At 46.0% G+C, this 15,297-nt stretch overlaps 1 protein-coding gene across 2 annotated transcripts in view; it reads left to right on the top strand.

The window, feature by feature from the left end:
- The window catches only part of Kif5c (kinesin family member 5C), a 159,783-nt gene that overhangs the window by 88,216 nt on the left and 56,270 nt on the right, over positions 1-15,297 (top strand). For both annotated transcript variants that reach the window (XM_052725855.1, XM_052725854.1), the window contains exons 11-12: positions 4,196-4,344; positions 14,901-15,073. In XM_052725855.1, the coding sequence (XP_052581815.1) occupies positions 4,196-4,344; positions 14,901-15,073 (322 nt within the window). The remainder of the gene's footprint in view (positions 1-4,195; positions 4,345-14,900; positions 15,074-15,297) is intronic.

Genomic DNA, 15,297 nt, shown 5'->3' on the forward strand with positions numbered 1-15,297 from the left:
TCATGGGGAGGGAGGTTTAGGTGGGGAGATGTTGCCTTTCTATATGTTTATTTCTGTAACACATTTTTATTGAATATAGCATGCATATAGTAAAAAGCATAAACTTAATGTGTGCAGTTTATAAACATTTACAAATGCACAAAAACTTGTAACCGCCTCCAGTGCCTTAGAAGCCTTCCTCTGGTACCCGCTTAGCCAGCACTGTGCTCACAAGAGTAAGCACCATCCCGACTTCAGGCAGCATGGACTGGAGTTGCAGGCCTTCGAACCTCACATGCAGAAGACCACACAGTACTATTTTCATCCAGCTGCTTTTGCATATCATTGTATTCCTAGTATTCGATTGAATGTATTCATTATACTGTTGGTGGGTATTTGGACTGCTTTCAGTTAGGGGCTGTTATCAAGAACATTACAGGTATCTGTTGCCTATGAACACACCTGTTAGGTAAGAATAGATATGGGTCATAGGGTGTGGCATACAGTTTTAGCAGATGTTACAATTCCCTTTTCTAAAATTATAGTAACAATTCATACTCCTGGTAGATCATCAGAGGTAAAGTCACGGCCCTTTCTCACCACTTAGCTCTTCTGTTGGGTGTGGAAGGGCATCTTGGTGGCATTTTAGTTGCGTTCCCAGTAGCTGATGATGCCAGTGTTCTCCTTGTTGATTGGCACTTCTTTCAGGAACTGCCCATTCGAGTCTTCGCCTGTTTCTTTTCCTTCTTGATTTATAGGAGTTACTCCAGATAACTCTGTTGTCTGCATCTATTTCAGGATCTTCTATTTTATGACTTGCCTTCTAACTCTTAATGGTTTTTAATTAGGGAAGTTTTTAATTTGATAGTCAATTTTTTTCTTTTATGTTGTAGTCAAGAAATCTTTTATCTAACGCAAGGTCTTGAGGACATTCTCCACATTTCCTTGTAGACATTTTACTGTTTCACCCTGTGATCCGTCTGGAGTAGAATTCTTAAGTGGAACTGGAGTTTTATTGCCACATATCAAAAGGCCCACGTTCCTGCTCTGTGGTATGAGCACTTCCCATAGATCAGATGGCAGGGATGCAGAGTGTTTGGACTGTTATCCGTTCTGCTTCTAGCCAAAGTTTCTGACTAGGTAATCATTTTAAGGACTATGACTTTCTAAGAACTGTTATTTATTCCTTGAATTCAGTTCCCCCACCTCTCTCTCCTCTCTCTCTCTCTCTCTCTCTCTCTCTCCCTCCCTCCCTCCCTCCCTCCTTCTCCCTCTCCCTCTCCCTCTTCCTCCCTCTCTCTCTCCCTCCCTCCCTCCCTCCCTCCCTCCCTCCCTCCTTCTCCCTCTCCCTCCCTCCCTCCCTCCCTCCCTCCTTCCCTCCCTTCCTCCCCCCCCCCCTCTCTAGGATATGGGAAATATTTTGAATCTATGTCAACTCTCTTTCTGTTAGCTCATTTTTCCATATCCTGGCCTCAGGGGATGCAAAGGTTAGCTCGAGTCCCGTTTGAAGCCCAGAGAATTCTAGGGATCTAGCATGAGCCGTGGTTTCCCGCTGTTGCTTGAGCTCCAGGTCAGAGTTGGGGTGCATTATTTTCTGTCTTCTCCTCTGACTCTGCTCTGCCTCCATCCTGCCCAGCTCTGTGCTCTCTTCAATCACGGCAGTGGCCCCCTTACCTCTGGCCTTCAGTCAGGTCAGGCCAGGAAAAACATGGTAGGTGATCAAAAATGACAGAGGGAATGTACGCCAGGCATTTATTTCCCTGCAGACTCATTTTGGGCTGGATTGCCCCAGACCACAAGCTATTATGGGTCCCACGAGCAAGTTATCTCTTCTAGCTCTCTTTTTGAGGCTTCTCCCATGTCTACTAATATAGGCGTTACATTGTCCCATGTTTCACCTTTCCATACCTTTGTTAAACTCTGCAAGATGTGCAAGTTGAGTGGGTCATCTCTTCACTGCCAGGACTCTGCTTAATACAGAAATAGAAGAAAGAGAATGTTCTGGGCAGCTCAGAAACCAGAATCAGTTGTCCTGTAAAAACCTTGATAGGTCTGCTTGAAGAATGTGCCTCTGACTAACCCTGCCTGGAGACAGCACAGGGGCTCCATCTTTTTCTCTCTGGTACCGTTTGGAGCCATCAGGAGACTATTTATGCCTTAAGTAGAATTGGTAGTCTTAAGGTGTGTCCTCCAATGACAGCAAGCATTTTAGCTGAGTTGGTTTGTTTTTTTCCTTCACTCTCTGACTTAAGTTGATAACGGAATGGGCACTGCTGTGCCGGTGTTTGTATCCCAGACACAGCCACAGCACCGCCCAAGGACGTTAGAAGGCGGGATGAGAATGCCAGACTGCAGTGAGCTTTAAAGTAGTAATGAAATTACTGCTGTTGAAGAATTAGAGTTGAGACAGTTCCGGAGAGAGCAGCCTCAAGCTACAGCAAATGAGAATTATCCTAATTCTTTAGTGAGTCCCACACTGAAGTAGTTTAACTCCCCTTTCAACACTTGGGTTATTTAGCTGTCTGCTTTAGGAATTAATTTTGGAATGACATCTGCAGCACTGGGAGGACTGTTGAGTTTCTTGCACCAAAATAGAAATCCTGTCCCGACTGTCATCTGATGTCAGCAGTAATTAACCTGGATCACACGTCAGCTGGACCGGCAAACATGACATGGAGATTAAAATGAGAATGTCAATAGCAAGTGAGACAGGACATCATGTATTTTCACATGAGCTTTCCCTGCCTAACAAGTAAATGGCTAATGGACTCCTACAAGAGGAATCCACTCTTTCTGGGATGTGGCTAAACCTGTCCGTTTCTGTGCAGACCTAGGTGAGCCAAACCTTTTGTTTAATCTCACCTGTTACAGATGCTCATTTTTTCTTTTCTTCCCAGCTTCTCCTTTCACTAGCTGTCCAGCTGTATGTGACACCCATAGACCACATGCCCTAGGAGATCATGAAATATAGTGCCCATGAGACATGCTTGTCATGCAATTTTTTAAAAACATTCTGAATTTGAAAAATGCAAATATTAATTTAAGCACACCAACTTCTGGCCACTTTTAAACAATGAGATGATTTGAGAACCATCAGGTCTTTACTCTAACGTGGTGATCCTGGCCTTTGATAAAGGGATCAGTAGGAAGCCATGGTGGTCGCTAGTCAGCCTCCCTCGCTTATGTGGCCCACCTACCCCATAGCCCATGAGTTAGCATGGGCCCAACACTTTGGTTCTAGGCACCAAAGACAAATAAGAGAAGTAACTAATCATTCATTTTTGTCACTGACATAAGAAACCCCAAGCTCTAAGAGGCTGGGGACCTTGTCTATCTGTCTTGGTATGTCCCTAGTGTTCTATAAATGTTTATTGAATTAAGTGAGAATTCTGTTTAGACGATGAATCTGGCAATCTGTGGGATGCTTAAAGGAACATGCTAAACCTGGGGGTAAGCCTATAACCCTAGGGCTAAAAACAGACTGAGGGGGGCAGAGGAAGTTAGACAAGGTGGGGTGCTGAGACACAATCTGAACAAAAGTCCATTGGATTGAAAGGCTGATGGAATGGGAAGGAGAAAATGGCAGAATGTTTCTGGAGTTCCAAGGAGTGACAGTGTGAGGCTGGAGAGATGGCAGTTAAGCAGTTAAGAGTGCTTTTTGTCCTCATGAGGACCAGAGTTCAGACCTCAGTACCCACATCACAGACACCCCTAACTCCAGCTCCCAGGGATCCAGTGCTTTCTTCTGACCTCTAAGGGCACACACACACACACACACACACACACACACACACCTGTACATACACGCACACAGACATGCATGCACAGAGAGACACACACATGCTAAAAATAAATCTTTTTTTAAAAAATGAAGTAGCATGCCGGGCGGTGGTGGCGCACGCCTTTAATCCCAGCACTCGGGAGGCAGAGCCAGGCGGATCTCTGTGAGTTCGAGGCCAGCCTGGTCTCCAAAGCGAGTTCCAGGAAAGGCGCAAAGCTACACAGAGAAACCCTGTCTTGAAAAACCAAAAAAAAAAAAAAAAAATGAAGTAGCAGTGCTATTAACCCAGCTTTGAGGGTTGTAGGTAGATGCCACAGAAAGTCTCTGCTATCCCAGTCCGGTTTTGGATGTGAAGGGAATCTGAGGCTTGATTCTATAAAATCAGTAAGTGCTAATGGCTGTTCTCAGAATTGATTCCTTGGGTTTTAATCCCAGAGCGAAGACCATCAAGAATACAGTCTCTGTGAACTTGGAACTAACAGCAGAAGAGTGGAAGAAGAAATATGAAAAGGAGAAAGAGAAGAACAAGGCCTTGAAGAGTGTCATCCAGCATCTGGAGATGGAGCTGAACAGATGGAGGAATGGTGAGAGGGATGGAGTGGGGCGGAGGCAGGGGCATGCGGGGCGGAGGCAGGGGCATGCGGGGCAGAGGCAGGGGCATGCGGGGCAGAGGCAGGGGCATGCACTCTTTCCTTCCTGTGACTGTTGCCATTCTGGGAGCCTCTTGGGAAAGGGGATGATTGTGGAATCCAAGCATTTCCAACTCCTGTGATGATGAGTGTGTTATTATTTTGTTTTACTGATATGTTTTATTATTCCTTGGTACCATGCCATGCCTCGTTTCATCCTGTGGCCCCTATACAGTGGTATGAGCAAGGTGGCCTGAATCAATCAAACTCTGTGTGTGTGTGTGTGTGTATGTGTGTGTGTGTGTGTGTGTGTGTGTGTGTGTGTGTGTGTGTGTGTATAGAAGCATGTATGTGAGGGTTCATGTGTATACACATATATGTGGAGACTAGAGAACAGCCATGGGTGTTCCACCCAGGAAGACTTTGAGACAGGGTCTGGACTAGCTAACCACCCCCCATGGACCAGTCTGTCCCCACCTCCCCAGCTCTGGGATTACGAGCACTTTCAACCATGCCTCGTATTTTTATGTGTTTTATTGCGATGGAATTGAGGTCCTTGTGTTGAGCATCAAGCACTTGCTTGAGAGAGTCATTCCCCAGCCTGACCAGAATCTGTTTCCAGAGCTCTGCTTTCTGTAGGTTACTGTCCTTCATTCTCAGGGGGTCCTGGCTTGATGTTTACAGGGCAGCATCTGAGAGTTTGTTTTGACTAATACAGATTGCTTTGACTAAATGGAAAAATATGGTTTGCTTCAGTCTTGTAATTTACTTGGGGTTAAAAGTCACCTCAGGCAAGTACTTGCCTTTTCTGACCTGTCTCACCGTCAAGTTCTTCAGAGTAAAAGACAGCGGGGCTAAAGAAACCCGGTTCTAAAATGGACTCTGGCAGGCCTGCTTCATGACTAGCTTCCCCCCTCCTCAAAGAGTCTCTTTGGTTTGTTCTAGAGGAGAAAATATCTCTGAGAGCTGGCGTGCCGCGGGTGGGTGGGTTGTGGGAGAGGTGTTCGGAGTGGCTTCCAGATCCCGGGGCAGACAGATTATTTCGGTGACTTTAGCATTATGACAGATCTCAGAAGGTAGCAGTCTGTTTTAATCTGGAAGCAAGGCAGGTTGGAGCTGTGTGTCAGAAGATGGGAATAGCTGGAAGTCATTTGTGCCTCAGATCCTTCGCTTCCCTGGAGTATGTGTATTTCAGCAGCTTCTGCAGCCTGTGGTGCCCTGAGGGCGGGAGCCCCGGAGCTGCTGAGCAGACCTGGACATAGCATGCCTGTTTGCAACTGCACTTTGCAACTTCGCAGAGAGCTGGAAGCCTATTGTTGGTGACGGTATTTGCTGCTACATCTTGCTAGTCAGGATCCAGTGTCAGTGAGCTGCTTATTTAATTGAAAAGCAGTTACGTGGCCAACAAGACTCCCAGAGAGGATCAAAAATTGACCTAGTAACCTAAATAAGAGGATTTTCCTCTTTTCGGAAGCGTTTCTAGCTACACATGTGTTTCCAAAGCTGCTGGAATAATTGAATAACTCAGCACCTGTGCTGGGTGATGAGTCCACGCAGATTGGCAGGGCCCGAAAAGTGGCAAGTGTAGAAAGCAAGGTGGGAGAGGCTCTGGGAAGCGTTGCTGTATTTCTGGAATCCTTTTGGGTCAGTTCCCTGTGGGATGACTGGGCCATTTAGTAAAGCTCTTGGTGAAGGGTTTGCTCACTGGCCTTAGAAGCATTCTGAGTTGGGTAATAACCTGGTTGTTCTAATCATTTCCTATCTCTTGCCTGACTCTAGCAGTCCAGACCTTCCTCCCACATCCAGTGCTACCCTGTGGAATCTGCCCTGCCTCACTGGCCTGATTTCTTGCATACCTAGCATTTCTTTGGGGTCCTGTGTCCCATTCTTGGCCTCTGCATGTGCCGTCGTTTTAACAGATCGCATTTCATCCACATTGCTAAACTTTAAAAAGTCCGATTTCCTGTGTCTTTTGGTGAAATCCTCCATAAACCCTTAAGCTACATAATTTGAGGAAAGTAAGGCATAGGTCAGGAGTTCAGGGACTCCTGAGCTGAAGAGGGGAGGTCGAGCATTACTGACGTTTTGAGTGGTTGAAGGCATAGGGAGAGGCAAGGCCCCTATAGGTGATAGGTAGAAGAGAGGAAGTAGAGATGGACAGACCCCCACAGCCTGTGGCCTTGTAATCACTGGACTGCTGAGATGGGAGGTGTTCTGCAGAGAGCCTGGCTAATACTCGTATTGTAAAGGTGATGTTTTTTGGAGGCACAGGTTTTTAAATGCAGAGAAAATAGACCGATAGAGGTTATAGGTGGATGGAACATAGTGAGGCAGAGAATGGAGACTGGAGTGGTCCTAGGATGAGCCAATCGAAAGTGCCGAGCTGGGTCAATGATTAACTGCACATCATGTGGTATGTTGGTGGATACCACATATACAGTAAATTAGGACCACGCTTCGTTGTCTGCTCAGGGTTGAATGGCACCTTGATCTCTGGGAGAGCCGTAATCTTTTTTAATGTTTGTTTGTTTTTGTTTTTCGAGACAGGGTTTCTCTATGTAACAGCCCTGGCTGTCCTGGAACTCACTTTGTAGACCAGGCTGGCCTTGAACTCCCAGAGATCCACTTGCCTCTGCCTCTCGAGTGCTGGGATTAAAGGCATGCACCACCACTGCCGCCCTGTGAGAGCTGTAATCTTAACCAAAGTCCAGTCTCTTCCATCATTGCTGCTGCCTATACTTAAAGTGAGCACTGGTGATTGCATGCAGGCCAATGAGGTGAGTGAGAAAAGTGCTGTCCCGGAGGGGAAGGGGCTGGAAGCCCTTCGATGCTGTCCTGCACCTGCCCTTGTACTTGAGTCATGAGGCATGATAGTCACATAGAGAAAGAAGCTGGGGTGGAGACAGTGTCAGCTCTCCTAGCTCATATCAGCACGGTAGGATATTGCCAGGTTCCTTTTGAAATGTGGCTTACGTGCATTGGGCCTAAACTTCTAGGAGCGAGCTATTTAATTTACTTCAACATTCCCTGGGTATTGATATTTCCACATTGGGATCTGAACAAGTTCTAGGAGTCCTGTCAACGTGTGCTTTCCCTGGGAACGGTATTTCTTCCCTTGCATGGTGTGCTTACAATTCAAAAGTTTCGCTGCTCTGTTCCAGCTGTGAGAGATCAAGGAAGAAGTTGAGTGTGCACGCATATGTGCCTGTGAAGTTTTGGGCTTACCTCACTTGCTGTCATAGAGAATACAGTGGCAATACAAGGCAGGAGGCAATCAATTGCAAATCAGGTGCAGGCAGATAAATGAATAAATAAGGACACATGTCTAATCCAGTTGCTAATGACAGCCAATACAAGACATTACTCAAGAAAGAGGCATGCCTGGACTAATATCACTGAAAAGTTATAAAATACTACCCTGTTACGTGCCTAGAGGCTGATCTAAGGTCTGACCCCCTCCTACCTCCACCTGGACCAATTTTCAACCTTTGAAGCTTGATTGACAGTGTACATTGAAAGTTTGTGTTCCCTCCAAAGCACGTGTTGAAATCACAGTTCCTGAGGTGATGGTATTAGGAGGTGGTTTCTTTGGAAGTTGTCCTAGTTAGGATTTTTAATTATGATGAAACACCATAACTAAAAGCTACTTAGGGAGGAAAGGGTTTATTGGGTTTACTCTTCCACATTGTAGTTCATTACTGAAGGAAGTCAGGGCAGGAACTCATACAAGGGCAGGAACTAATGCAGAGGCCATGGAGGGGTGCTGCTTATTAGCTTACGCCCCATGATTTGCTCAGCCTGCTTTCTTATACAACCCAGGACCACCAGCCCAAAGGTGGCCCACCCAGAGTGGGCGTGGCTTTCTCACATTAATTACTAATTAAGAAAAATGCCCTATAGGCTTGCCTGAAGCCCAGTCTTATGGAGGCTTTTCTCGATGGAGGTTCTCATTTCTCAGTTGACAATAGTCTGTATCAAGTTGACATAAAACTAGCCAGCACAGGAGGTGGTTATTTCTTGAGGATTATTGCCTTTACGTGATTCCCATGAGACTGTGCTGCAGGAGAAGACATCTGCAAACCCAGAAGAGCTCCCCACACCCCATTCAAGAACAGGGCTGTGTTGCCACTATGACCTCAGACTTCCACTTTCCAAGTTATGAGAACTGTTTCTGTGGCTCAGAAGACCCTGTCCTGTGGTACTTTGTCATAGCTCCAGGTGACTAAGATGGCCACCCCTTCAGTGCTGCAGGCTGTGTGGCTCTCCCCTGCATACACGGTTGGAACCGCCTTGGTTCTCAAAGGAGAACCTGTGACTTGGAGCATGTATTCTGCAAGCCTAGTTCTTTTTGGCATTGCCAGTGAGGGATGCCAGCTCTATAGACATGCAGAGGGACCTAAGGAGAGACCACTCCTTCTTTTTTGTTCTTTTGTTTTTTGTTTTTTTGAGACAAGATTTCTCTGTGTGGCCCAGGCTGGCCTGGAACTCAGAGATCCGCCAGCCTTTGCCTCCTGAGCGCTGGGATCAAAGGTGTGCGCCAACACTGCCTGGTCACACCTTTTTGTGGTTGTTGTTTGTTTGTTTTGGTTTTTGGTTTTCCCTGTGTAGTTTTGGTACCTGTCCTGGATCTCACTCTGTAGACCAGAGCTGGCCTCGAACTCACAGAGATCTACCTGGTTCTGCCTCCCAAGTGCTGGGATCAAAGGAGTGCACCACTGCCACCCGGCTTTTTTTTTTTTTTTTTTTTAAGGATGAGAGAGAGTCACCTCACTGCCATGGCTTAATTCTTCAATGAACCAGTTATTGTCCTCAGGGTGCAAGTAGCAGCAGTGACAGACCCTGCCCAGCTTACACAGAAAGGAAGCCTGGGAAGAATATAAAGAATATTGTATTTTCACAGAATCTGAAAAGTGTCTGAACACGAGGCTGAAGTGTGAACAACAGAAGGACAGACGCTTGTCAGGGGTTTGTTTCCCACATCATTTGGAGACTGGGAGGACCAGGACAGAAGTGGAGACAACATGCTTTGTGTGGCCTCACCTGGGAAAGGCAGGGTGTTTTGACTGTGTGAGAAAGCCTGAGCTTGGTCCCTGAGGTGAAAGGCGATCACCCACTCTGCGGGCTGTGATCCACCTCCACATGTATGCTGTGACATGCGTGTGTGTGTGTGTGTGTGTGTGTGTGTGTGTATGGACATACACTAAGTCAATACGCAAATGTAATTTTTAAAAGAAATCGAGTGCCAGCATTGTAGCTCATACCTGCAGCTCGTGTATCCTAGCTCGTCTCCCAGCCTTCCAGAGGCAGAGGTGGGAAGATCCCAAGTTAAAGCGAGCTCGGGCCAGACAGACCCTGCCTCCAAAGGAGTCATCAAAGACGATAGAAAACTGTTTCTGTCTAGTCTCACCTCCATTATTGTCTTTTCTCTTTAAAATCATGGATAAGTGAATAAAGATGTAATTTCTAGGAAAAATTAAAAAAAAGGGAAAATTAGACAAACAAATAAAACCCCCAAATTTAAAATTGAAACTTTTTTTATTTTTATTACAGCTTTTCTGCCTTCCGTTTCCTCCCTCCAAACCCTCCCATGTACCTCTCCCTGCTCTTCTTCAAATTCATGGCTGATTTTTTTCCCACTAATTATTATTGCCAAACTTAAACTTTTAAAAATTAATTTATTTATTCTCTCTCTTTCTCTCTCTCTCTCTCTCTCTCTCTCTCTCTCTCTCTCTCTCTCTCTCTCTCTCAGTGTGTGTGTGTGTGTGTGTGTGTGTGTGTGTGTGTGTGTGTGTGTGTGTGTATGTGTACATTTGCAGGTAAGTGTGTACATGCCACACTTGACTTGTGAATATCAGAGGTCAACTTTCAGGGTCCCCAGGACTGACCTCGAGTGGTAAGACTTGGCAGCAGGTACCTTTACCTGCTAAACCATATTGTTGGCTCCTAAACCAAAATTTTTACAGCAGTCCAGGTCAGAAACAAAGACCCGGAAGTCCAGGTGTCAGGCTAGCAGGGAAAGGCCATCTGGTGTGTCTGCCATTTCTCCTGTTGAATAACTAGGTACAAAATGAGAAGAGAGGGTTTCTATTTACGTTGTCTGTGGAAACCATGCTAGTAAATGCTTTCTTTTGTTTGGCTTTCTTGAGACAGGATGTGTTGCCCAGGCTGGCTTTGACCTTTGATCCTCCTTCCTGCCTTAGCTTGCCGAGGGCTGGAGTTTCAGGAGTGGACCACTCTGCCTGTTGAGATTGCTCTTTCAGCATTCAGTCTGTGGGAGATGCCGGTCCACTCTTGGATTCATAGGTGTGAGCTCGCAGGAATTAGCATTTCAGTCAAGACGTCTAATTTGCTTAGGTCTTCCTTTTCCTTTGAGAGCACAGCTAAACCAATAGGAATACTGACTGCTCAGCAAACCACGTGGCCTATTCAAAAGGTCATGAATGTAAAGAGGGTGCAGGATCTGGTTAGCCCGTACATTAGAAAATTGTGCTAGACGGGATTAGGGGACGTCAGAAGCTGCTTACAGTATTTTTAGGAACAAGGGAGAAGGATGCTATTTGTATGCAAAACAGTCTCATAAAAGAATGATTTTTTTTTTAAACTTCACATTTATATAATGACATCTTGTAGCCAGCTGCTCTTGCCCATCTGGCAACTTAAAGATTTCCTTATAGTGTCTTCGATACAGAAATTGCTTACTTACCATTAGGTGTACCACTAGGCCTGTTTAATTGGTATTAAAACAAAACACCTCGTTTGCCAGATCGACGGTGGTTTCTGGTGGAAGCTGTGAGTGCCCTGCAAATCTCTGCCCTGGAGTGGCTGAGAAAATGCAATTACCTCTCTGTGTTTTTCAGAGGCTTCAGGGACTCAACTTAGGAAAAGAATAACTAGCTTGTTGCTATTTCATGTGTGAAATTTTAATGATTTCCTGGCACTCTAATGGCATTCCTAAAGAAAAAAAGGAACCAAATAAACCCATTTTAGAATTTTTAACTAATAGACCTAATGAGATTTGTTGTTGTTCTTGTTAGTCAGACCTTCTCATCCATCGAAATTGATGGATTTCCATTTTTGCAGCAACGTATTTATGCTCTCTAGGGGTTTTCATTTTATAATTAGAAGCTTCTGCAAGCCTTATAGGTATGCTCCAAGTGAATGCTCCTGTGTAAACACAAATCTTTTTAGTCCTTAAAGGTAATTACAGCTGACAATAGTAAATGCCAGGATGCTTATTTAAAGACGGGAGGCCTTTTAGCTGAGAAAAGCAGACGTTTTCCAAGGTTATAAGCTCTCCTGTAGACAGCAGGTACAAGCCTCTGGGCTGGTCTAAAAGAAATCTGTTTTCACTTGGTGATCTTTCTCCCCAGCTGATTGCAGGGCATTATTCCTCCAGGGTTAGCTCACGGCTCTCCTCTCTCTTACAATCAGTTATTCCATAATCATCTTGTGGAGTACACTGCAGTGCAGGGAATATTCTCGATTAACACGGTGAGATTGCCATGGAGACAGATTGCCTGGTGTCAGCTCTTGCACGGTGTTGGGAATTTACAGTCCCCAGACATCGTAGTTACCAGGGTCGCTTCTGGAAGTCATTCCCCCGGTTCTTTGAAGGGCGATGGTGTTCGGAAACCCTTTGGTTCCTCTCTGGGCAGGAGCTGTGCTGCTTCTGCGTGTGGCTGCCTTATTCAGCTCCTGCAAAAAATAATGCCTGCCTGACCTTTAGAATATGAACTGGAGAGAGCTTGCTGTTTACATGTAGCTTTGTGGGAGAGGTGTTGACGCGTTGATTCAGGGAAATGCTCATGAGAAACCAGAAAGACTGCTGTGGGTTTCAAACACGGTTTTAATAATGATAAAAATAACCCTGAAATGGACTTGCATAACTGGTGTTTTACTTTGTAAAAGAGCACTGGCCACACAGGTATTTTTGAATATACTAGAAAAATTAATTCAGAATAAGGAATAAGTAAAAAAAAAAAAATTGAGCTGCCAAGCATCTGAAGTTGCCCGTGTGCCAGGGAGCAGAGGGAGGAAGTGGTGGCACTTGAGACTGTTGATACCAGCTGGGCTCGTGACATCTACTGTCTTTAGAAGAATTCTGGGATGAAAGCAGTGTTGTTTCCTCTTCTCCTTAGCACAAGAAGAGGCTAAGCAGGCTATGGGCCTGGGGTTAGTTAGGTTTGTGAAAACATGGAGTGTGGCTTCAGGATCGTGTTGCAGCCCTGGAGATGTTTATGACAGTCTGTTGATCGTTTTCAGGGGGCCCAGAGCAGCATCGTCAGCTTGCTGGACCTCTGGGATATCACCTACCTCTGGGTGATGCTGTCATCTGTAGACAACAGAAGAAGAAAGTTTTAGGGGAATCAGATCTGTGACTTTTGGTTTGAGCAGGTCACTTGTAGGTCACAGGCATTAATCCCTGGCCCCTGCCTGCCCAGAGGAATTAAAACAAACAAGACAGAACAAAAAACCAGTGGGCAGCCATCAGTTTCCCTGGCTCCAGATATCACTGCCTGTCCAGCCATTTGGAACCAAAGCACACAGGGAATGCATCTCTTCCAGATGTTTGTGGATCTTATCTCTTTCCTTGCAGTGAGCGAGTCTGTGGATAATATGGTCATGGTTGGCTGGATTCTGGGTCGGTTAAGATAAGAATTTTACCTTCAGCATGTTGAAGCAGGAAGGTTAAATTCAGAGTGCACTGGATTGCTGTGTTTCTCAAATTTTACAAGCTATTCCTGAAAAATCCAAAACGTAACCATAGGCAGGACTTTGACAAATGCCAAAGTATCATTGGCAGATTCCATAGGGGGAGCAGAATTGGAAAGGAGGAAGACACAGTCCTAATATATGCTGTCCATTGCCTGAGTTGTCTGAGGGTGTATTCTCAGTTATCTCTGGGGTTAGAAATGGTCCACATCTTCATCCATCCACTCACACACTCATCTACTTTCATCCATCCACTCATCTATTTTGCCACTCTGATAACCCCTGGACTTAACAGGCTGGTGAGAATATAAGCTCTTTAATTGAATGAAATCCATTTCCCACCCTAAGATTGTTGATGAACATTTTTAAACCAGGAATCGGAGCTTGGCGATACACTGATTTGGTCTAGGTTCAGCCCAAAGGCCACCATGATCTTCTAGTTTTATTTCAAGTCAATAATTTCGGAAAAAAGCGTATATATAGTCTATAGTCCAGTTGGAGGGGGAAGTAGGGAGGCTTAGTTTCACAGGCGATGAAACATGAATTGTCCAGAGTTTGGCTTCACATTGCTACTTTAGATGGAACGGGTAGAAACGTGAAATAATTGACGTTAGCTTTGTCTCCACGGAAGCCTGCACCCAAGCAGCAAAGCCAGGCCATCCCAGTGGTTTGTTTATCCCGAGATAATGTGCACTGTGTTCAGGTGGGTTCCTTGAGGCATGAAATATACTGTTCATGAAAGTACAGATTAAGATCTCCATTCTTCTGTCTCTGTTCCCACTTTTGGCTCAGGGCAGTTTTCCGAGGAAATCTTTGCAGAATGGATAATATGGACTGAGAGGCTGAGTGGGGCCTAGGCTGTCCTGATGCTCAGGGGCTGGAGTTGCTGGTAAACACTGTGGTGGCTGTAGTGGTGAAGTGCCTTTGGTGTAGGTTTGCTTTCCAAGACGGCAGTTGAAAGAGTCCGGCTGTGTGGTTTCCATAGGATCTGTTTCCTGCGTTCTCTCTTTGTGTGATGATTTTCCTGCTGGGGCAGCCCTTGGCCAGCTTGAGATCTGTGCCTTTTCCTCCATTTGCATTGCCAAATCGGAGCAGTGCTTCCTTTGAAGGCCCAGCAAACGCTGCTCTGCAGGCTGAGGAGTGGTGTGTAGATTCTAGATAGGCTATCATTTCTTCCCCCCCGCCCCCGGGACTACCTGACATCACAAGAAATTATTCTATTTGAACTCTCCAGCAGAGCCAGTTAATTCGGGCTTCCCGAGGGGGAGTGTGGCGGTGGAGAGAGAGGTTGCATCGGGCAGGTATGGTCCTCGGGTTGAAGCTGCCCTGACCTCCTCCCCCTGGCTCCGGAGAGTCTCGGCTTGGCAGGACTGGGGGCCCACAGCGTTCTAGATAAACAGTGGCACTGTGTTCCTTGCTTTGGCTGTTTCGACTAATGACACAGTAACATAATTAATTGGTAATTAGGATGCCTCAGAGGTCTGTCTCCCTTTGAATCAGTGACTAGAGAGAGTATGATTCTAGTAAGTGCTAGCATATTTCTCCACAAAAGGAGAATGTGCAGCAGCTCCCAGGCAGTGCCGTTCGATTTCTGCCGTGCATCCTTGGTCCAGCCTTGGTCCATTAGCTCCACCTTCCTTCCCAAATAGAAAGAACAGACGTTAGCTCCACACAAGGACTCTTTATTGGGTCTCCTCTGTTGGGTTGGTCAGGAGGGTGACTATTTTTAGAACTCTTCCTGGAGGGATGCATGCTTGGTGTCTTTCGTCCTCAGCACCCCACTTGCTGTGTTTTCTCAGGGGAAGCTGTGCCTGAGGATGAACAGATCAGCGCCAAGGACCAGAAGACCCTGGAGCCCTGCGACAACACACCCATCCTAGACAACATCACGCCTGTTGTGGTCGGCATCTCTGCTGAGAAGGAGAAGTATGATGAGGAGATCTCCAGTCTGTACCGACAGCTAGATGATAAGGTCTGTGGTTCAGGGCAAGAGCTCTGTCTCTGTGGGCCCCAAAGACGCCACTCGGCCCCAATTAAAGAGATAAGTCATGTTATCTCTTAATGGTAAAGAGATAAGCGGAAGATTCGACCAGTGTTGCCACATCAGGGAGAAGAATGCGTAAGGGGTTCCACGACCCCACCTCCTTCTTCAGGTCTGAACATGGGAGGCACTGGGGCAGGAGGTAAAAGGTGTGC

The sequence above is a fragment of the Peromyscus californicus genome, unplaced genomic scaffold (genome assembly GCF_007827085.1).
Source record: "Peromyscus californicus insignis strain IS unplaced genomic scaffold, ASM782708v3 Scaffold_7__1_contigs__length_154581171, whole genome shotgun sequence".
NCBI classification, from domain to species: domain Eukaryota; kingdom Metazoa; phylum Chordata; class Mammalia; order Rodentia; family Cricetidae; genus Peromyscus; species Peromyscus californicus.